We start from the raw sequence: 24,006 nt of genomic DNA, 5'->3' as shown, positions 1-24,006 counted from the left end.
GACCGAGCAAGATTTTACCTATAATACGCATATAGGTATACACATAATCAACATACAACCTCATTTGGACTCTCGACCCGCCCGAATGAACAACAAGTGCAAAATATACCCTTTCGCACTTTTAACGCTACCCGAAGGTCCAAAACTAACGAGACTAGTTCCCGCATTCTCGAAATACCCAATTATGTCAACTTTAACCTTTAAACGCATACTAGCTCGTATTTTACACAAAACCCATTCCATGGTTGACCAAGTTTGACTTTATTGCTAAAACACCAAATTTTAACCTAAAATCACTTCTCGCGAGTAATTACATCAAAAGCATCATTTAACACTTAACAAAAGCATTTAACATCTAATTAATCCAAATTAGTGTCATCCTAAATTTTGACCCAATTCCAATTGCTCATTTTGACCAAAGTCATAAAACGCCCCAAAATCACCAACGACTAGTGATTATATTTTCAAGATAACCACTAACACTTAAATCAAGTATTTACCTACTTGATTTACCAAAACTTGACTTAAAACTTAATTTGACACCGAATCAAGCTTACTTGTCCCAAAATACCCATTTGACCCGTTTTGACCTAAATTAGGGTTTACACCCAAAAACTAAGTCAACACAAGTGTTCTAACATTTAACCAACACACGCAAGATCCGAACTTATAATTTCATCACTCGAAACCCTAAGTCACCCATTTAGGCTTACTTACTTGAATCTTACCCAAAACCCCCAAATTTCACAATAAAATGGGTTTATAACACTAACTAACACAAACCCTAACTCAAACAATAATCTTAACAATGAAATTCGGATTAGGGTTTACCTCAAGCACCAAAACGAGCTCTTGTAGCTAGAAACACCAAGGAGAACCAAAACCCGCTTCCAATTTGGACAAAAATCACCATCTTCATCATCCATTCAAGCTTCCTCTCTCTAGAACTCACTCTCTCCCTCTAAGATAAGATGGGAGTGTTGTGTGGATGTCAAAATGATTTAAAAGTGGATCTAAAACTGATATTAAAGCCACAAATCCGTCCATAAGTGAAAGGACCAAAGTACCCCTCATTTACCCTTAAAAAAGGCTGAAAATTGCATCAGACGGGATCGAAGCGCCGTGCCAAAGAGTGGAGCGCCGCTCCAACCTTCAGGTCAGTTTTCAGCAACTTGTTTTGGCCATAACTTTTTGATCGTAGCTCCATTTTCGATGAATCAAATATCGTTGGAAAAGTAATAAGATTTTATTTCCAATGGTAAGGCTTTGAAACATCAACACAAACTTTATTTGGGGTTGAAAAGATGCGTACACACCTTGTCACTTCAGACAACGTCCAGTGTCCTTCGATGTTCGAGCAAGCAACACGTACGTGCTTCGTACACTTCATACACGCATCGTACACCATAAATATATTATGTACAATAAATATTTGGGTCTTACAGAAAACAGAAAGAAATAAAGTGGTAGTGATGGATTTTGGTGATGGTCGTCGGTCATAGTTCAAGAAGAATTAAGATGGAGGTTTGGAGTGGCGGTTGTTTTGCAGTCGGGGTGTTGGCCGATTGGTCAACGGTTGTGTAACAGAAAAACAAAAATAGAAGTATGATGCAGTTATCGAGAAGTGGTTTGATTCGAGCTTAAACAGAAACATGTAAGTGTATTGTTCTTTGGGTTATTCATGATGAAGACAGAAAAACGGTAAGTGATGGGTTGAGTAGGTTATGATGGTTGCAACACTGATAGTTGTTTGATTGTAAAACTATACATATGTAAACGGTTACAAATACAATAGTACCAAGTTGCAGGCTTCGTAGGTGTTGTACAAGCTCAAAGGTGGTGATGATTGTAATGTAATCGCGTGTATGTATGTATATATAGAGGTGGTGTTGGAAAAAGAAGGTGGTGGTGAGGATCACAACCAAAATAGTCACTGTTGGTTTAGTCGTTTGAAGCAGAAAAGAAAATACATAGTAGTAGGTTGATGAAGATTTGTGGTTGTATCGAGCTGATCTAGAAATAGTAACAGAAAGAGGCCTTAGTGGTGATGGTTTGGGTGGTTCGAAGGTGTGTTGTTTTGGTAATAGAAGGGAGAAGAGATGAGTTTGTGGTTTTGATGTGCTTGTATCATATATAATCATATTTATATATAAAAGATGCTAAGTAGATGGATGAAACAAGAAAAAGAAAACAAGAAGTTAAATGGTGATGGGTATTGATTGATTAAGGCATGAAACAGAAAACAATGTTTTCTATCAATTAGTGTACGTATATATATAAATTAATAGATAGTGGGTTTGAATATGATTTACACGGTAAGCATGAATTGAGGTTTTTTATATATAAAAATGTAAGGAAAAATTGTTAGGAGATGGTTGGATTAGATGCAAGTGGTGTGTGTCGATTATTGTATATAATATATATATGTGTCAAGTTGTGAGGAAAACAACTCATTCAATAATATCATATATTGATTCACGGATGTAAGTTCAACATAAATATATATAATATAAAATATGATATTGATAGTCTAATAATAATAAACGTGTGATAATATTAGCCGTCATTATTTAGGGACTGATCTCGTACCCGTCATTAATCAGCGGTGGATAGAAAGTCATCGGAAAGATCCCTAATTTTTTTATATTACTTAACTTTATTTATTTCAGCCATTATAGTAAAAAATAATCGGTCATTAATTGTTTAAAATTATTAAATAAAATTATTAGCCCCCAACCCTAAATAAAATATAATAAGTGTTAAAACTTAACAAATATATTCTAAATATATATTTAATAAAGCTATAATTTATATTACTTCTTTTTGGATCATCGTTTATTTAAAAATCACATAAGTTCGAATTAAACTTCTCTAAATAATAATCGAAACGTCCATCGAATATTACAATTATTAAATAATTATATTTGATACACTTTATATATATATATATATATATATAGATTTATAACAATTAAATTATATCGTATATTATTATTTTAAGCGATTATATATATACATATATTTATATTTATATACACATTTATTTACAATTAATGGTTCGTGAATCATCGGAACTGGTCGAAGGTCAAATGGTTTCATAAATTAGTTTAAAAAAATTGAGATTCAGTTTAACAGACTTTGCTTATCGTGTCGAAACCATATAAAGATTAAGTTTAAATTTGTTCGGAAATTTACAGGTCGTCACAGTAATAATGTCTGGGCTTAAGGCTGAGCTCATTATATGAAGACAATGATTTAATTTTGATAGACGAGTATGTAGGGCTGTAAATGAGTCGAGCTACTCGTGAGCTAATCGAGATCGACTCGTTAAAAGCTCGATTCGAGCTAAGTCTAAACGAGCTCAAGTTCGAGCCTAAGTTAGGGCTCGTTTGTTAAACAAGCTCGAGCTCGAGCCTTAAATGTCGAGCTCGTTTAAGCTCGCGAGCCTAAACGAGCTTTTGTACACATATTTATATATTTATTTATTTATTTTTTTTATAGATAAATATTTATCATTAGTATACTGATTATAAATCAAAGAGGTTTTATAATGAATTCTCATACCAAAAATTCATCTAATCATTTACGTTTAACTTTTTCTAACTTTTTCTTTTCCCAATTTTTATTCTTTACAATCGACCGTTCACATTTCCATTCAATTTTCAATATCTTCATTTATCATTTCCCAACTTTTTCTTTACCCATTATTCCATTAATTCGAGCATGTACAGAGTCTTTCGGTTCCCAATGTATCAACCTCCTTCGTTTTATCAGATCTGTAATTAAACTCATTATGGCATCGTTTAAAATTGGAAAAATTCACAACTAATTCTTTATGTATGAGATTCATATTTTTTTATACCAAATAAGCTTCATATTAATATGACGGGTTAACAAGTTCATTCACCAGGTTAATCATTAAAGCGAGTTGGTTGAGTTTTTGTTTAACGAGCCACACTTTATTCAATTTGTGGTATCAGAGCGGTGGTCTTAGTGAACCAGGTCTTGCATTAGTGTGTCTAACTGATAGATATTAAGATGCATTAATGAGTCTGGACTTCGACCTTAGCTGCATGTCAAAAAGTTATGCTTATCATTTCTTGTCGAAAATTACCTGCTTATCATTCTTAAGTCTAGACACGTTTTCCTGCATTTATTGCATAGATAGTGTACAGACGAATTCAAATCTTAGCATATCTGTTACTGTAAACATGCCTGACATTTTTTCAAAGATTTCTCCGTAATTTATGGGATTTTGGTATTATATACATATGTAAATTATGTGTTGAAGAATACCAAATCTAAGTCCTATAATCTAATTCATATCAAAAATTATTTCCCTGATTATACAAGATGGATCCCGTATCTAATTCAAATTCCTTAGATTCCGACAACTATTCCGATATGGATTTCCACTCGAGCTCCGAAAGCAGTGTGACCGGAATGGATCAACCAATCAGCCATCATCTATTCTGGATGAATTGGGGATGGATTCGTAGCCTACTTAGTCATTGGAGACAAGAAGAAGGTGATCCCTTCCATCCACCACATTTTCCTCTTGGCGAAGAACCTGAAGCACTCACCGGCGTACCTGTTCGAGACACCATTTTTTCTCATTTTCAGAGTATCTCATCATGATTATATACTATCTCAAATTCTAGATATTATTCATCCACTCGTCCGAACCGACAATCACCCCGGTGTAATAGAAGAAGTTAACAAGCTTCGCGCTCGGGTAGTGGCTTTAGAGAATATGGTGCAAAGGTTACAAGCACCAGCAGCAACACCGGCATCAACAGTACCACCATCAGCAATATCAACAGTACCATTACCACCAACAACAACAACATCCACATCCCACACCTCGACATCACAATCTGTATCTCGAGCATTAACGTCATATGCACCGTAGTTACCAAGAAGTACCAGCAACAATAACCGATGAAGTAATGCTTCGTAACTTCATTGGAAAAACATTATGCAGCGATTATGTAATCTCTAAAATCTTAGAGAGATTATCTATTCTAGCCTTAATCATAAACCATATAAGTGGACGGATAGAAATTATGAAATGAAACCCTGACTGGAATGGTGCACGATTTACAAGCTAGATTTATTTTACCAACAGCATCAACAGTACCGTCAACATCACCAGCACCGTCAGTGCCGTCAGCATAGCCAGCATCGGCAGCACCTACAACATCACAAGCTCTACCAGATCTATAATCACCGCAAACATCATCACTAATCAACAATGAGTATATTGTATCAACGAGTTATGAAGTATTAACTCACTTCCACTGAAGAATTTATATGTATATTTTACATATATAAGTTTTGAAACCACAATAAATCTTTTCATACTAAGCTATTACGCTTGAATTTTAAAGGGTAGATACTACTCGGATAATTCATGTTACTAATATGCTATGATGTACATCCTTCATTAATGACTTAACCATCGTTAACTACAATCTCTGTTTCAATTCAATGAATCCCATTTCATAATAAACTAAGTGCATTATTCAATTATATGTTTGATTTTACACTCTCATCTTCGATGTACTCGAAACTTTCTAAGAAAACATCATTCATATCTTGCGAAGTCACAAGAATTTCACAAGCACCAACATCATTCACCGAGTAAATATCAATAAAAATGAATAATGAAGTATTGATTCATAATTTCATTTACATTGAAGAAATAATCCACGAAGATTACGAAATTTCTAAAGTTTTAGAGATTATTCATTTCTAATTCCAGCCGAAAATCAAATGAGTTTAATATTAACTCATTAAGTATGTATTACATCTGAAGAAAATATACATATATTTTCATAAAGACTGTAATAAAATTCTCTTGTACAAAATGTTAACTTGTGAAACTTTTAACGGGTAGGTAATACCCGAGAGATATAAAAATTCACAATTAATATGTTACATTATTTGATTTTAATCATCAACTATACTCATTACTTTCACAACAATATACATTCTTCCATACAAAATCAGAACAACCATTCTCATCGAGATTCAGTTACATATTCTAACTTTAACAGATCAGAATCCAAATCGAGATATAATAGATATCATCAATCTTAGATCTCTATAGCTTTCAAAGCTATACTTTCACTTCAAAATTATGCTAAAATATTACTACTATTCATTAAATCCATAAAACAATTTTTGTATCATTCAAAATTCATTAAAATCTACATTCAAACCCTTCATGATTCTTGAAAACACCTCAATTAAGAAACAATCGAGATGATGATCCAACCACATGTTACCCACAGTCATGCAGTTGAAAAACTCTCGAAACCAAAGTCATAGTTTAACACGTATCCGTGTCAGACCCTTTGGCATTTATTAGCAAAAATAACTTTTCAATCCCTTTTCAAAGTAGACAGTTTTGTCACAGCTCCAGCAAATCAACTTCAATTGTTCATTCGATTAAGCCTTATTATGACGATTACCCCTTCATCATTGTTACCGGGGAACCTTTTATATCTCGCCACATTAGAAGTAAACTTACCAACAACTTCTTTGATCCTTATGCCTCTTTGAAAAATCACTATACTTATTCATTGAAACTCTATCACGTACTCATCTGCATCTTGTAATGGTAGTCACCATACCAAAAAGCTTGAACCATTATTCTCGAATTTCGCAGTAATTTTACGCCAACAGTTATATATACATATAACGTCTATCTCCAAGACTTACATACTTTGAATGTGCAGTTTCTGAAAAACACTATAAACTGCGAACTAGTTCTCGAAATTTTGAAAAATGCTAATGAAGCAGCAAAAACCGTAAACAACCTTAACAGTAAAAAATTTGATGATAAAGAATAGTGTGTTGGCAAAGCTCAGAAAAAGAGAAGGTTTGAAACTAGAAAACGGATTGAGCAAATTATGAAGGAGACTGTGGACAAATCACAAAGACTAAACCTGCCTTCAAAGAATCCAAATGATTCAGTATCTGCTGAAGTCATTATCGAATACCTTGCTCCTGACTCTAAACTCTTGCGGACAATATTTTTCATAATCCTCTGATCTTAGATATTCTAAGATATTATCATATCTTTCGTTATAAATATCTTCGATGTTTCTGAAGATATCTTCATAACTATTGTTATCCGAAATCATTTACCTCTTCGCACTATTTGTGTTACATCATAAAAGAAACTATTTTAGTTTCTAAATTCTGAAACCTTTGAGTTTAAAATATGAATGTTTTTGAAGTAGTGTTGGGAACTGAAGCATGAGTTAGTATAATATAATGACACTTGATCAACGTGATTATATTATAGTAAGTCATGCTGAGTTTCTAATGGGACATGACGATTCACAAACCATACCGTCATCATGTGCCATGGTACACGACTCTGGTATTCTATTAAACCTCTAAAAATATCAAGAAAATATTTTCTTGATGATTCAGTCTTTTCCGGATATTCTGGTAATTTAACAAATTAAATCGTGCTATTACATTTCCTTTCTACTTTGTATATTATGATAATTCGAAACTCCATACCTACGAATTCTGGACCATTACTTGCGAAAAGAAAACAAAAGCATGAAGCTCCGAAATAGAAAGGGGGTATAAATCACAGCAAACATAAAAGATCATTAACTGTAGATGTCAGTAAATATAGAAAGACAGAAGCAGAGATTTCGAAAAAATAAGGAAAGATATAAAGCCCGACCGTAACACATAATTTACAAACTGCGTATATCAATACATTATTGCAACGTAAAGACACAGGAGAATTAAAAATACTATAACCCCAAGGTAATAGTAAAAGTAAATAAAATCCTCCGGTGGTAGATGAAAGAGAAGAATGACAAATATGAAAGTTAGGAGTATATCAAGGATCAGAACGGGATGGAGCATATTGATGAATGTTTCAAAGTAGGAATTGAGGGAGAAAGAATAGAAGGTATGAGCTGTGGAAATAAGGAAACGAAGAGGGTGGATTTATATTGAAATATCTGACAGAGCAATCGAAACAGATTATTGCATTTAACCAAAGAAGATCTAATTTCCTTAATTATCAATGAACCAAATCTTATTACGAATATTTTCTCTAAATTCCTTGATTTCCGGAAAACAACCGTGACTACGTCACCGGTTAAGATAAACCTGCATTTATTCATTTCACTCTTTTGCGATAGCTTCACTCGTACTCTTCACATAATCAAATTGTTTTATCTATATTACTCAATGATGATAAAGCTATATTTATCAACTTATATTCATCATAATAACATTCTTATTGTTAGCCATGACAATCTCGATCAAATTTCGGGGATGAAATTTCTTTAACGGGTAGGTACTGTGACAACACGGAAATTTCCGATCAAATTTAAACTTTATCTTTATATTATTCCGACACGATAAGCAAAGTCTGTAATACTGAGTCTCAAAAGTTTTGGAATTATATTCATGTAATCAATTACCCTTTGAGTGTTCTCGACGATTCACGAACAAAGTATTAGATTTTACACGAACGTATTTGTTACAATATATTTATCGACGGAATTAAAAAGATAATATCAAATGATTGAATTATCTGATACGTTGTGATATGATTACGGGTCTCTGTTGTGAGGTCCATTATGATTTAAGAAATCTGTTCTTTTTAACAACATTCGAAAAATGGTAAAGTAATTTACAAGTAAGAACAAATGTGTCATTAACAGGAACTAGACAAAGATTAGTGGAGATTCCTGTTTGATTTCCAATATACATGCTTTACAATAATTTTCTCGTGAATTTGATAAGATATCTAGTTTAGCTTTCATTTTATGTGAAAATAAGAATGTGGAGTGTAAATAACTTAGATGATTGGATATCGACAAGTTAAATAGATCAACGTTTGCATACATTTATTTAGTCGTTGGACTGTAACCTTCAATTCTCGAACAACCATTTTGTAAATGGACATATGTATAAATATATACATACGACAAGATATTATTAGAATTAATTATATAATTAACTTGCGACGTATACTTAAGACGTGTTTATGAATACAGAATATATTTGTTTTCAAGTTAGATAAGTAAACGATAGTAACACTTATTTATTTGATTCGATTGTTATAGTTGTGTTAATTAAAATGTTTGAGAAGTTAAAATAAACGCTAGTGCTATATCTATTTAAGTTTTAAAATTTGTAAACGTTATAGGATATAATATTTTCTATTATGTAAATGATTTTAAAATCACTTTGAAATATAAAAGTTTTTGAAAGACTAAATATTGTATTATTAAATAAACATTTCTAATTTTATATTTCTAAATGAAAATATATTTATATTTTACAAAGTGATAAAATAAATATTTAATTAGTCATAAAACGTTTTGATTCAAAATATTACTATTATATATATTTCATTAAACAACGAGAAGTTGGATTATAGAAGCAAATGACCACAACACTCAAATGAATAAGTTACATTTCAATTAGTATAATTATTGATGAAATAAGTCTAATTATTGATAAAGGTACGTGTCGCGAAACATAGAGTACAAGTTTTCTAAGCGTACGAAAGGACGTTCGAAAAACCGGAACCGGTAGTAAGTTGAGCGTCAACGTACAATTCATCGGTGCTAAAATTACAAATCAACTATGCAAGAGAATATAATATAATATTTAATTAATTTTAAAGATTATATATATTATATATTAAATAATATATATATTATAAACATAAAGTGTCGGAGGAACTTGTAATCGATCATGAGCTGTATCAAGAGGCCATGTGATCGCATGGCCACACACCTTCAAGCCCATGCGATCGCATGGTGTGGTAGGTGGTGTCAAGTGCTTATAAATCGAACGTTTTTGCAGTTTGTGATTCATTCATTTCAATCATCTATCTCTCGAACCTTTCTATATATATATATATATATATATATATATATATATATATATATATATATATATATATATATATATATATATATATATATATATATATATATATATATATATAATATAATTATTATTAATATTATTATTATTAATTATTATTATTAGTAGTACTAATATTAGTATTATTAGTATTAGTTATACATAAAATACTACGACGAGGTTCTGCTTGAGTGTTTTCAAAACGGATTTTATGAGCGGGATAGAGCCAAGGAAATTATGGGTTATAGCTATGGAGGTTTTGGGTATGGTTCATGGGTATTGTTCGTGAGGTCAACCTAGTGTTTATCATCTCCGTTGCTTCTACGTACTTTCCTGCAATATTGAATCACAATATTGATACGTGAGCATTCATATCTTATCTTTTATATATTAATAGTGTATCCCTGACTAGTGCTCGAGTATATATATATATGATCATGCATGCTTGTATGGTTAATTTCGTCGTTAGATATTATGGTGAATTATGAATTTGATACATATGCTACTGAGATAAGGTATATGATATGCATGTTGTTGGAAAGCTGGCGAAAAATTAATAATTTTTCATCTAGAAAGCGTATGGTTTCGATGAACGGATTAAAAGATATAGTCAATTGAATTATCTATAATTTTAAGTATTATTGTTAAAATGATTATTATTATTATCGTTATCGCTATCGTTATCGTTATCGTTATTATCATCATTATTATTATTATTATCTAATAATCAATATTATTATTATTATTATTATTATTATTATTATTATTATTATTATTATTATTATTATTATTATTATTATTATTATTATTAAAATAATTAATATTTTTATTAAAACTATCATTTTATTCTTTTTATCGTTATTATTATTAAAAGTATCATTAATATTAAAACTGTCATTTTTATTAAAATTATGATTTTAATAGAAATATCATTGTTATTATTAAATATCATTATTATTATTATTTTAGTATTATTATTATTAAAAATTATCATTTTGAATAGAATTATTATTTTTATAAAATATTATTATTATTATAGTTAATAATAAAAAATATCGTTATTATTAAAATTATCATGATTAGAATAATCATTTTATTATAATTAATATCATCATTAGTAAATATAAATATTGTTATTATTATTAGTAGAATAATAATAGTTATTATTATTATTACAAAATAATACAACTTTTACTCATTATTATTATTATCAATATTATTTTTATCGAATAAATATGAGATACAAAGATATTTTTACCACACGTAATATAATTACATTAATAATACATACCACTATATTTTTATGATATTAAGTGAACTTAATAACTTTTATTACTTGAGATATATAAAAATATATTTTTATCATATATAAATTTTAATATAAATTTTATTAATAAATGACTTGTATTAATTACTCTAATAAAATTTGATAAATATATGTAAATACATATAACGACTATATTTAAATTATATAATAAACATGTATAGATTTTGGAAGCCATTTTGGGTCAAGTTGACTTTTGTTGACTTTTGCATGATAATCTCGAGCATCAGGATTGTGATACATTATGACTTGACCTAAATTGTTAGACAGATATTGACCAACATATATATATATATATATATATATATATATATATATATATATATATATATATATATATATATATATATATATATAATTAATATAGGTTCGTGAATCCGAGGCCAAATCTGCACTTGTTCAGTGCCGTCATTTGCATTATTGCTACAAAATACAGTATTGTGAGTTTCATTTGCTCCCTTTTTAAATGCTTTTGCAATATATATTTTTGGGACTGAGAATACATGCGCTGCTTTTATAAATGTTTGACGAAATAGACACAAGTACTTGAAACTACATTCTATGGTTGAATTATTATACCGGATATCACCCTTTTTAGCTTGGTAGCCTACGAATTTGGGAACAGACCCCAAAATTGACGCGAATCCTGAAGATAGATCTATGGACTTTGACACGTCCCATCCGGGTTACGGATGCTTTAGTACTTCGATTTTATATACAGATGAGTGTACCTGTATATTTGGGGATATTCTAGATGCATTTGTTAATGTCGGTTACCAGGTGTTTACCATATGAATGATTTTTGCAGATGAGTGTTCCTGCATTTAACTATGAAAATGAAATCTTGTGGTCTATTAAAATTATGGAAACGATTGATTATGATAAACTAATAAACTCACCAACCTTTTGGTTGACACTTTTAAGCATGTTTATTCTCAGGTATTAAATAAACCTTCCGCTGTGCATTTGGTCATTTTAAATATATTACTTGGAGTCATTCATGCATATTTCAAAAGACGTTGCATTCGAGTCGTTGGAGTCATCAAGATTATTATTAAGACAATTATAGTTTAGATATATTGGGAAATGGTATTTAAATTGTCAACTATCGTTATAATGAAAGTTGTCTTTTAAAAATAAATGCAATGTTTGTAAAATGTATCATATAGAGGTCAAATACCTCGCAATGTACCATATGTTATTGTATTCGTCCTTATGGATTAGGAGTTCGTTTCACAATTAAAAAGCACATTGAATTTATTAGAACCATATTGAATTTATCGAGCTCATAACGAGCCGAGCTCGAGCTTTTTAAATATAATAACTCGCGCCGAGCTCGAGCTAAAATCTAAGGCTCAAATCGAGCTCGAGCTCGAGCTTGTTAAAAATCAAACGATCCGAGCTCGAACACTACCAAGCTCGGGCTCGGTTCGGCTCGTTTACACCCCTACGAGTATCTACCTATCTATCTTCTATACATTATATAAAAATAAAAAGGGATTATAAAAATATTATGTAGCATTATTATTTAGTTTTTATTTTACGGAGTAAAAAATTGCTTATGTGTCAATTTAAGAGAAAAATACCTTTTAATTAGTTAATATTTGAAAATGTTTTTAGTTATATTTGGTAGGTTTTTAAATATATTTAAATAATAGAAATAAATCAAATAAATTATTTAAATGATATATTAATCTTATGTGACATTATAAAAATCTTATATGGTAATATAAGAATTAATCTTGATCATTTAATATATTTTCCATATTTATAATTAAATTAATATTTAATCAAAGATAGTACACGTAGTAATGTTAATTCATATCGCTAATTTTTTTTAACATTGCTCACATACGTACATATCTATCTATATTTTTTCTATATTAATATTAATATTAATTAATATTAATATTAATATTAATATTAATATTAATATTAATATTTTAATACTTACATACTAAAAGTGGTGGCCATTTCCGTCGTTTCAGTTATATCGGATTGTCGTTTGAGTTTGCGTTCACATTACAAACAGTCCCTCAACTCCGGCTATATTTACACAACGACCCCTGAGGATTACACTTTTTCAGGGGTAAAAAGTGTAAATATATAATTTAATTATATTAAAAAAACTAATTCCACCCGAATTTATAACGGACTCTATCTTCTCGCTTGGTGCGAGTTAAATTATTCTGAGACCACCGTTCAACTCGAAAAAATCTTACGAACCCAACGGGACTAACTATACGCGAAACGGACACTTTTTAAAAAATGTTAAACACAGGGAAAGCCCGTATCTTTATGTTCGCCGCGAGTTAAATTTTTCCGACAGCACCATTACACTTGAAAAAATTTATTGAACAAAACAAAACTAACTACGTTCGAAATAGATACTTTTTAAAAGACGATTAACACAATGACATTCAAAACGGCGCTTAACACATGGGCCGTGTTCCCCTCTGTAAATACACAACGCTACGTTAAATATGAATACGCAGGCCGAAAACCCCCGCCGCAACGAGCGGGCCGGTCCGGACTAGTTAATACTAATATTAAATATTAAGTTAAAGATATTTTATATTTAAGTATAATAATCCATATATATATATATATATATATATATATATATATATATATATATATATATATATATATATATATATATATATATATATATATATATTAATCTATGTTAATAGTAAATTAAGTATATTTAATGTTAAATCAAGTCGTTGCGAAACGGTTTGGTTTCAAAAAAAAGTGGAGGTGTTTATTTGGCGGGCGAGATTGGGTCGTATTCCGGTAAGGTTCGAGCTAGATAAACGGGGGATTGATTTGAATAGCATGAGATGTCCGATTTGTGATGGTGACATTGAGACGGTGGAGCATATACTCTTTTCTTGTCAATTAGCAAAAGACATGTGGGCAAAAGTGCTTAATTGGTGGGGGTATAATTCGGCTATATTCGGGTATGAGGATATTTTTAATGGTACTTTCGGTTGTGTAGCGCATGATAACAAAAGGAATCGGTGGCAAGTGGTTTGTTGGGTGGTTTGCTACATTCTTTGGAAGAATAGAAATGCAAAGGTTTTCAAGAATAAGCTCGATACGGTCTCATCTCTATTCAACGAGGTTCAAGTTCTTTCTTATGATTGGGTTTCACGGCGTTGCAATGGTCATAAAATGGATTGGCTTCAATGGTTCTCACATCCCTAGTTTCTCACTTTGTGTTAGCTGCAACCTTTGCAATTACCTTAGGGCTTTGTAATTAGTTTCTTTATATTTTTTCGTGATCTTTTGTGATATTTGAGGTTGCCTTGGTCAACCATGTATTATTCGTAATGATTAATATAAGGTCTTCTTGCTTATATATATATATATATATATATATATATATATATATATATATATATATATATATATATATATATATATATATATATAAGTATATCTTTAAGAAAATATATATATCTAAGTATAAAAACTAATTCCTATAAATCTACAATCTTGAATTTATACAATAATTGATTTCAATTCTTAATAAGTTAACTAAATTAGGCACTTTAATTTCAAACTACTGTAAATACTTGATTACAGTAAAAATGTAAAATCATACATAATTTAAACAAAACTATAATGAAGTATGTGTTTTTTCGTTAATTTTCAAAAAAGCACAAAAATTTAGTCACCAAAGAAAGAAAGTAAGTCGATCAAGTAAGCTTACTTCTCATCAAGTCTGATGCTTAATATTAGGTTTTAGTTTTACTTATATAGAGGTCGCTTTGTAGTTTTACTTATGTAAAACCCATGAAGATTTGATCTCACCATTTTCATGGCGTCTCGTTTGTATCGTTTTTTTTTTTTTTTTTTTTTTTTTTTTTTTTTTTTTACTTTCTGGCCGGAGGTCCCTGGAAGCAATCTCTCTATCTGACGAATATAGAGAGAAAGGAATTTCTCTACTCTTGGGAGTGTTACACTCGGGGTGGAGAAATGATCGCTCTTTATTCTAGGATAGAGGAAGGATTGTCTACGATCAACCTCCCCCATACCCCACATTGGTGGGATTGGGTATTGTTGTTGTTGTGTTGTAACTTTGTAGTTACGGGAATAAGTTATTTGTTTATTTTTATATATTTATATTAATAGATGATTATTATCTCGATATACACGTTGAAGTTTATATGTCTGATTTAAATATACATTTAAACGATCAAATATCATTATGGTAGACGATGGATGGTACATGTGAAAACAGAAGAAAATGTGAAATTATAATATAATAGCACAATAGGACAACATCTAATGTTGAGATGATCAAATAATCTAAGGCAAAAATTTAGCATAAATTTAAGTAAAAAAATATTGTGTTAGCCGAATTATCTATGTAGAATATTAAGACTTATTAATATTTAATGAAACAAACTTTTAACGTGTTTATTTTTCTATTTATTCTGTTTTTGCATTTGTACTTATACTCTATAACTTAAATAGTACTATTATTTTAATCATAACAAATTGTTTAATCATATCTACCGGTCAAGCATCGTACGAGCTTAATTATATAAATGAACACGATTAATTATAATTAATCTGTAATTAACTAGAGGGGGTGAATAGTTACTTAATACGATTTTTAAAACTTTTTCGATGATCAATACGATTTGAACGATACTTGATCACGTTAGTCAACTCAAACTGATGTGTGGTGTGTTTAATGATGAGGAAAGTAAAGTAACGAACATAAACACAAGGATTTATGGTGGTTCAGGTGGATGTTAACTAATCCACCTTAATCCACTCCCCGATTCACTAATCGGGATTTTTACTTCACTAAGCACTTTTCTCCAAATCCGGTAGAGATCCGATTTACAAGCCTTGTACTTCTCCTTAGACAACAAACCTAATCCTTCTATCCCTTTGAAGGATTACCTCCATCTTAGATCAACTTGTCTTCAACTTGGACAAATATTAATCTCCAATGAGATTAATCAACTCCCTAGTTCCCTTTAAGGAAGATGATAACTAAGCTAGCATATGCCTCTAATTACAAAGTACAAAGACTCTCCCTTTTTCAGTGATGACAATTCTAAGACAATTCCAAGGATTAATACAACACTAAGTAAACTCACAAAGATAGGACTTTAATAGTAAGTTTACAATGACCCCTTTTATAATCTATGAGATTATAAAACTTCTCTTGCTAATCACAAACATATGTAGAAGTATTATGTTCTTGTGATTCTCTGATGATTTTGAGTTGTAGCATGCAAGAGGTCCAAGTCTTTAAAGTTCTCCAAGTGTTGCTATTTATATAGAGAGATAAAAAGGTCAGCTCTGTCTACGGCTTGACCTACATTCGACCGTGGGTCGATCGCACGTGGTGCAGTCTAAAATATATATTTGTTGTATAGCTATTTGAATCAATTTTAGACATCACTCTTTGAACACTTTACTTCTTTTAACACCTGCAAAAGATACCCAACATCTTATACAAGTACTATATGCATTAAATGTCCATTTACTTATCATGTTCATAGTGGAAAGTCTAACATTCTTGGATACAAGACATGATAATCATTTAAGGCAATCTCAGTTTTGTCTTAATCCTTTACTTGTAATTAACACATTTGATAAATCTCTATTGGTTGATCAACATGTCATTGATGATACAAACCCACTTTAATCACAAAGAATGCTAGTATTGAAATTTGAACTAGTTTGTAATTAATTAAGTGTGTTAATGATGCCTTGACAAATTAAGCAAGTAATAACAATTAAGCATGTTGCAAGACATCAAGTTAATCAAGTTTAGACTTATTCATAAACTTAATTTTAGACGTAAGCAAACCTATGTGTGTTAATGTTTCATGGTCTTTTAAGTTCACTAATTATGATATTTTAATATTTATTCAAGTAACACATGCATATATTGAAGTAGTCCAAATACTAGATCCATCTTGTAACAAATAGCAAGACAAGATTGATATTCATATTAATTCACTACTTATCATTTAGCACTTAACACTTAGTCAAGTAATACACATGTACTAATAGCAATTAGTCAAGTAATATTCATGTAATGACTAGCAAGAGATCATTAAGTAATCTTAGAATTAAGTATATAGTGATAAAATAGCATTAAACTAAGATAAAGTAAGTTTTACTTGCAAAGTGGTATTTCCAAGATTAATGTATAAATATACATTAATATTCAACATGTGTACAAGGAAAGAGCAACTCTTGGTTGGGACTTGGTGACCATCCTAAGTATGTCTAGATACATTTTAAATGTACATGTTTTCCTATAACACTTATGTGTTATCCTTAATCTACATTTAATCGTCATTAAGGTGTCATTAGGCGTGATTAATCAAGATTAGCATTCTAGTGACCAAAACTCCTTTGAGAATGAAGGAGGCAACTATCCTAAGCATGTTTGAACAGGTTTCATAAATTATAGATGCCCGGAAGTGTTCAAACATTTTTCGATCAAAATCCGGACAGAAGGTTTCTGCGGTCGACCCACGGTCAGCCGTGGAGTCGACCGTGCATTCCCTGATTTCGTAAATCTGGGTGCAAGTCTCAACAGTCTGACCTGCGGTCGACCGTGGTTCAGCCGTGTGCCATGTTTTTCATTTGAAGATTTCTTTGGTTTTTGGTCTTTTACTAGATCAAGTGTGGATTAGTGAACTTGATGATTTATGCCAATATGTCTACCATCACCCTTAGATATGTACATATGTCATCATCAAAACACTTATTATTATGGGTTAAGATTATTATAGTCATTAAATATAATCCCATGTTAACCCACATTCTCCCCCAACATAATCTTTGATTGATTTTTAATAATTGACTTATTATTTGAATTAGAATTAGAATTTCCTGTTTGTGACAACTTATTATCCGTTTCGTACTTTTGTGTGCAGGAGGAGGATCAAATGAACTTTTTGTTGGTGGGGTGGTGATTTTGGTGGAGGTGGCGGTGGAGTTTTTTTGGTGGTGGCGGCGATAGTGATTTTGGTGGTGGGGGTGATGGTGATTTCGGTGGTGGTGGTGGTGATTGAGATGATTTTGGTGATGGAGCAGTTTTAGGTGCCGGAGCCATACGTTTGATGATCTTTTTAAGGTACCTAAACTTCGATCAAATTGGAATCCCTTTAACAAACATTTAGGTTATGTTGATATTCAACTGCTTCATTAATATTAATAAAAATTATGATCAACCTTCAAAAACCTGCAAGATGAAATCAAGATTGATAAAAAAAACATGAAAAGCAAGCAACTTTCTAGAATTAAAAGGCAAAATACTTACAATTTGGTTTTATTTAACATGAAGATCCGCCAGCAACGAATTATCAATAATCTACATATACAATTTATGTCTTATGATACAATAAGTTGCATTGATAGTTGTTTGAGAGCGACAAGTGTGATACCTGAATGTTGAAAACGGAAAAGGTAGCATTTGGGAGTGACTTTCTTAATTTAGAAAGCAAACGAGTCTGTCCAACAAATAAGGAGACTTCTTTTCTGGTTTTACAACCCGAGTCTTTCTCTTTTTCCTACATTTTCGGGTTATTCATAAATATGTAATGTACAAAACAAAGAATAATAACACATGTTGAAACTACCAATGTGCATACTCTGTCGTTGGTTCTTGAAAATAGAAAGAGAAAAAAAAAATCAAATTTTTAACGTACCTAGTTTAATACTAATAAATTCGCCGGATTTAGAAAATAAAGTTTTTTAATTGATACATGTAAATCGAATGACACCAACATGTTGAAATAATTAGCATTGACATACAAATAATTGATCAAGATTAAGGAAGTTTATAAATATTAGAGAGGAAATGAAAGCAAGATAAGAATGACAAAATATAATAACCTTCACCATATAATACACCAACAACATATTTAAGACATAATTGTTAACCTCAAATCAAAATATGAATGATAAAAGAGAGTGAAGACGCTAATACAGTTCATTAATACAAACAAATTTGTAGTTTATAGCCAGTGAATTCACGAGACTATCAAATAGTATTGTTACAAAGTTTATATTATAATAATACTCCGTGTTGTTTTACAACACAAAATCAAAATGGTGATTTTGTTAAACCTCATTTAGACTTTATGATGATAGAGCACTTGAGTAATGTTCCATTTAGTAAAAACAGATACAGAGCATCTCTTTCAAGATTCTTCACGGGTACAACAAACACCTAGAATAGACACAGATGACCATAAAAAGTCAGCCATCACGAAACCATTTTAGGCTATTAGTAGCAACACTAACATAGACATGGTAGCCTAGATTTATGTTATTGCAACTTTTCATGTAACTGTATAAAACATATTTCTTTAAACAACACCAGGAAAACAAGTACGTATAGGGTCACACTATCGCATGATATCAACAAATAAATAATTCAAAACTACTAATAATGCTAGCACATTTTTGTAAAGGCTGAATTATATTTAAATATATGCAATATTAATTTTACTAAGATAGCCATGTCGTGATAAACAACTAATAGGGTAAACATCCAATGATCCCAATGCCAAAAATTTCAATCTCAGTACATTTAACATACCATCAGACCACTAAAAACAAACTAAGGCTTGCAGAGATAGTATTAGTTAATTAATGATAATATTAAAATATAAATCTTATAAAAAAATATAATAATAATAATAAGATTCAATTTAATGGTGAAATTAGAAGCAAGTAAATGATCCAATGGTTTGTGTTAAAAATTAAGGATGATGAGATTATAAGCAAAGTAGAAGTGATGGAATTCTTGCAATCTTTTTACCTCTTTGCATATACTTACATATAAGTAAACCGATATTGTGAATGATTTATGCCAGGTAACACTTGCAAACAGAGGCGGAGCTAGTAGGGTGGCTTGAGGGTGCTCAGCCACCCCCAACTGTAGTGGATTAATCGATACATGTATGTGTTTTAATTGTAAAAGTTTTGAGTTGTTGATAAAGAAGATGGAGTTTTTAAAGTTGAAGGCGAGTTTCAGATGTAAGTTTGGAAATCTCTGTTAGAAGAGATGATAACTCTTTGTCTTTTTCTCATTTTATGTTTTTGACCCCTCAACTAGTACAATATATGTAAGTATTAGCCCATCAAGTTTCATAAATGTCATTTAATCTTCATTTTAAAGTTAAATACTCCGTAATATAATATAATATAAAATATAAATAGGAGATAGATGTATGTTTTATTATCATAAACTAGAATTTTATTTTATTTATTTCACATATATTGCATTCAAACTTTAAGTAATAAAAGATGTACGTATTAATAATGTTTTTGGGTAAAACTGTTCATAAAGTAAGTTGAAAATACTACTCAGTAGCATAAGTTTGAATAAGAAAATTTGTAATTTGTTATTGGGTGATGATAAATCTGTTTTTCATAGATCCACTTGTTTATGCAACAGTTATTTATACATTACAACTATTAATGCATAAAAATAAGTAGATTTATCAAAACCTTGAGTGGAAATATCAACCCATTTGTCATTTGTACGTAAATTTTGTACCGTTCTAAATAATAATTTTATTTACTTTTTGATAGTCATAAAAAATCGGTCGTTGTAAAGACTTGAGCCACCCTTAACAATAATTTCTGGCTCCGCCCCTGCTTGCAAAATGCGTATGACGTTGGGTTAAGTGGTTTTCACAAACCTCTACATCTTTAACTACAAAGAATTCGACAAAAAAAACACATGTTTAAAAGAAAAACAACAATGTTTTTCATACATAAACCCTAGTAGAGAGCATAATGTACATATATTAGACCCTTGAACATACATATACGAAAATTTTCAACTCATGAAACCATAAGTTGTATAAATTCAATGCAAATGTTTTGATCTCTATATAAAACAATTGAGAGAATTAAAACATGAAAGCTGAAAACTTACTTTAGGAGGATAGATTGAAAAAAACCACATGAAGAACAGCTTCAAATCTTAATCTACACCAGTGATTTTTTCTTATATGTATGTGAGCACATGGTATTTTATTGGATTCTACTACTTTTAATATGTCCAATACCCTGTATCAATCAACCCAAATACTCTTATTTAACTACAATTTAGATCAACAAGTATTCAGAAAAAGAACAAAGTATCATAACGGGTGCTCCTTCCTAACGGGTATATACACTTGACCTCACGAAACCTTCCTTATTAATTAAAGCTACCACCAATTGACAATCATAAAATAGAATATGAAAACAGAGGAATTAAACAATGTATCTCTTCTTCACTCAGACTTTTCAACAAACACCTTTCATGCATTTATATAATCACCATTCAATCATTAATGTTGTACTCTTTATGCCAAGCTCGAGTACTCTAATAGAAAATCTTTTTGGATAACATGATTTAGTTAAAGTATATATGATGCCTAAATGTCAGTTTTTCATAATCACATTTATCACACATGATTTAACTTGAACAATAATTGTTTTAAGGCAACCCAGCCCACACAGCAAAAGTTGTCCATTATGACCTGATCCTCTTGTAACCTTTTAAGTAGCACGTCCCATACCCGACCCGACCCATCTTGCCACCTCTGGTACATAAAATCCAAACATATGCATAATGAACAATATAGATAAATAAACATGAACCTTCTTAATTATTTTGCATCCTTCTTAAGAGTCATAAACAAAAAACTACTGACTACAAACTAAATTCAACAACCAAAATAAGATAACTTAACATCAACATTTAAATATTAGCATCAAGAGGGTGGTTACTCAATTGTCAACCCCATCTATAAACAAAAAAAAGGGGTCAGGAACCACAGACGATAAATTAGTCCTTGGACAACCTTCCCACCATTGATATTTATTAAACTTCCAACATGAATAAACACCTCGCAGAAATAATCAACCAACGAATTCCCCAAAATGATAATTTTTTGTGAATCTGAATCATACACAACCAGTTTATCATTTTTCACCAACAAAATCTCACCTTTTAATCCACACCCCAACGGCCTACAAACCTTAGTATAAAGTTTAAATGACCAACATTTCGTCCACGATGAAACCACACCATATTCTTTCATCACCCACACCTCAAACATATTCCTAGTTCTAAATTTAGCTGAAGTGATCATCGCTAGTGACTCCTTTATCGCTGCAAACGACCAATCATCTGTCTCTTCAAAAACATGCCCATGAAATATAAACTCGGGTGGCATTATGTAACTAAACGCCTCCTCGCGAGAATCAAAACACACAATGAACTTCTTATTACTCATATCCTCAATCCTTCTAGCACTCCAATGAAACTTCCCAGTCAAAAACACACTACATGTCAACTCACATATCTGAAATGTAAGTCTTAATCTCCCTCCAAGAATCCGTACTCAACGAGTATATCTCAACTTGATTCAGAGCAAGACCATAATACACAATCCTCAATACCTTGTAATCCTTTACAATATCATCAAACCCAAACCCTAACACAACCTTAACTGGAACAGAGCCAGGACGACGATAAATTGGCGAAATAGGCAAGTCTTTATAAACCTTAATAGCAGGATTCCATAACAAAATAATCGAACTACGCGAGATACTCAAACAAATCAACCTGTTACAGCTCCCGCAAACACGTAATGGTTTCGAAATAGGAATGTCGATTTCTATTGGGATTTTGATTGATTTGTCTGATGAATCAGAAAAGATCAAACCAACTTTACGATCAGCGGTGGAGGTCAAGTCAGTGGATGGTGTAAAAACAAAAGATGGATCTGAAATAGTGTATTGATTTCAGAAATGTTTGGAGATGAAATTAGGGTTTTGGAAAAGGGCGTACCATGATTTGGAAACAGATTTGAAACGGAGAGTGAATCTAGTAGGAACACGTGACAGGATCTCGCTGATTACATCTTCTGGTAGCTCTTTTGACATCGACATTGTTCGATAATAATTTAGGGTTTATGATCAGGTTTATAGCTCGGAGGAGTTGAGTGTAGTGTATATATGTATAGGTATAATGTAGAGGATGACGTGTTACAACCTTACAGAACACTCGTTTAACACTTCCGTATATGGGCTCAAGTTTGGGCCTAGTAACTGTGGGTCGTTTGAATTATATTATTGTATGGGCTTACGGTTGAGCTCATTATAGGGAAACCAAGAAGATATTGACATGGAATCTATGATATACTGATATTGATCAACTATGCTTAAACAATGATGGTTTAAGGTGTTGTTCATTATGATAATGCTAAAAACGAACATATATTTCATAGCATTATCCCTCAAGAAAGACAAGCTTTTAGTTGCAATTGTTCTATTTACAAGTGATATTCGTTTAAATAATAAAAGGTGAAGACAAAAGACAGATTCGACGATTTGAAGACGCAAACGACCAAAAAGCTAAAAAGTACAAAGTATAATCAAAGTGGTTCAAATTATTGATGAGAAACGTCTCAAAATTACAAGAGTACAATACGCAAAAACGCAAAGTACAAGATATTAAATAGTACGAAAGGACGTTCGAAAATCCGGAACCGGGACCAGAGTCAACTCTCAACGCTCGACGCAACGGACTAAAAATTACAAGTCAACTATGCACATAAATATAATATAATATATAAATAATTCTTAAAATTATATATATTATATTATATATATATAAACCGTCGGCAAATAAACAAACAAAAGCATGTGAGCTGTAAAAGAAGGCCATGCGATCGCATGGCCAGAAGGCACAAATT

The 24,006-nt window shown here is 31.1% G+C and overlaps 1 protein-coding gene and 1 pseudogene across 1 annotated transcript; one reads left to right on the top strand and one right to left on the bottom strand.

Moving 5' to 3' along the window:
- Positions 1-14,089: 14,089 nt before the first annotated feature.
- LOC139859448 (uncharacterized) lies at positions 14,090-18,312 on the top strand. The gene is made up of 2 exons (XM_071848239.1): positions 14,090-14,445; positions 18,225-18,312. Exons 1-2 carry the CDS (start codon positions 14,090-14,092, stop codon positions 18,310-18,312), a joined length of 444 nt encoding a protein of 147 aa, XP_071704340.1.
- A 155-nt stretch (positions 18,313-18,467) lies between these two features.
- On the bottom strand, positions 18,468-23,194 carry LOC139859447 (F-box/kelch-repeat protein At3g23880-like; annotated as a pseudogene).
- Between the last annotated feature and the right edge of the window lie 812 nt (positions 23,195-24,006).

Source organism: Rutidosis leptorrhynchoides, chromosome 7, assembly GCF_046630445.1.
Source record: "Rutidosis leptorrhynchoides isolate AG116_Rl617_1_P2 chromosome 7, CSIRO_AGI_Rlap_v1, whole genome shotgun sequence".
NCBI classification, from domain to species: domain Eukaryota; kingdom Viridiplantae; phylum Streptophyta; class Magnoliopsida; order Asterales; family Asteraceae; genus Rutidosis; species Rutidosis leptorrhynchoides.
The sequence above is the reverse complement of the archived record's forward strand: the minus strand, read 5'-3'. Positions and strand labels throughout refer to the sequence as shown.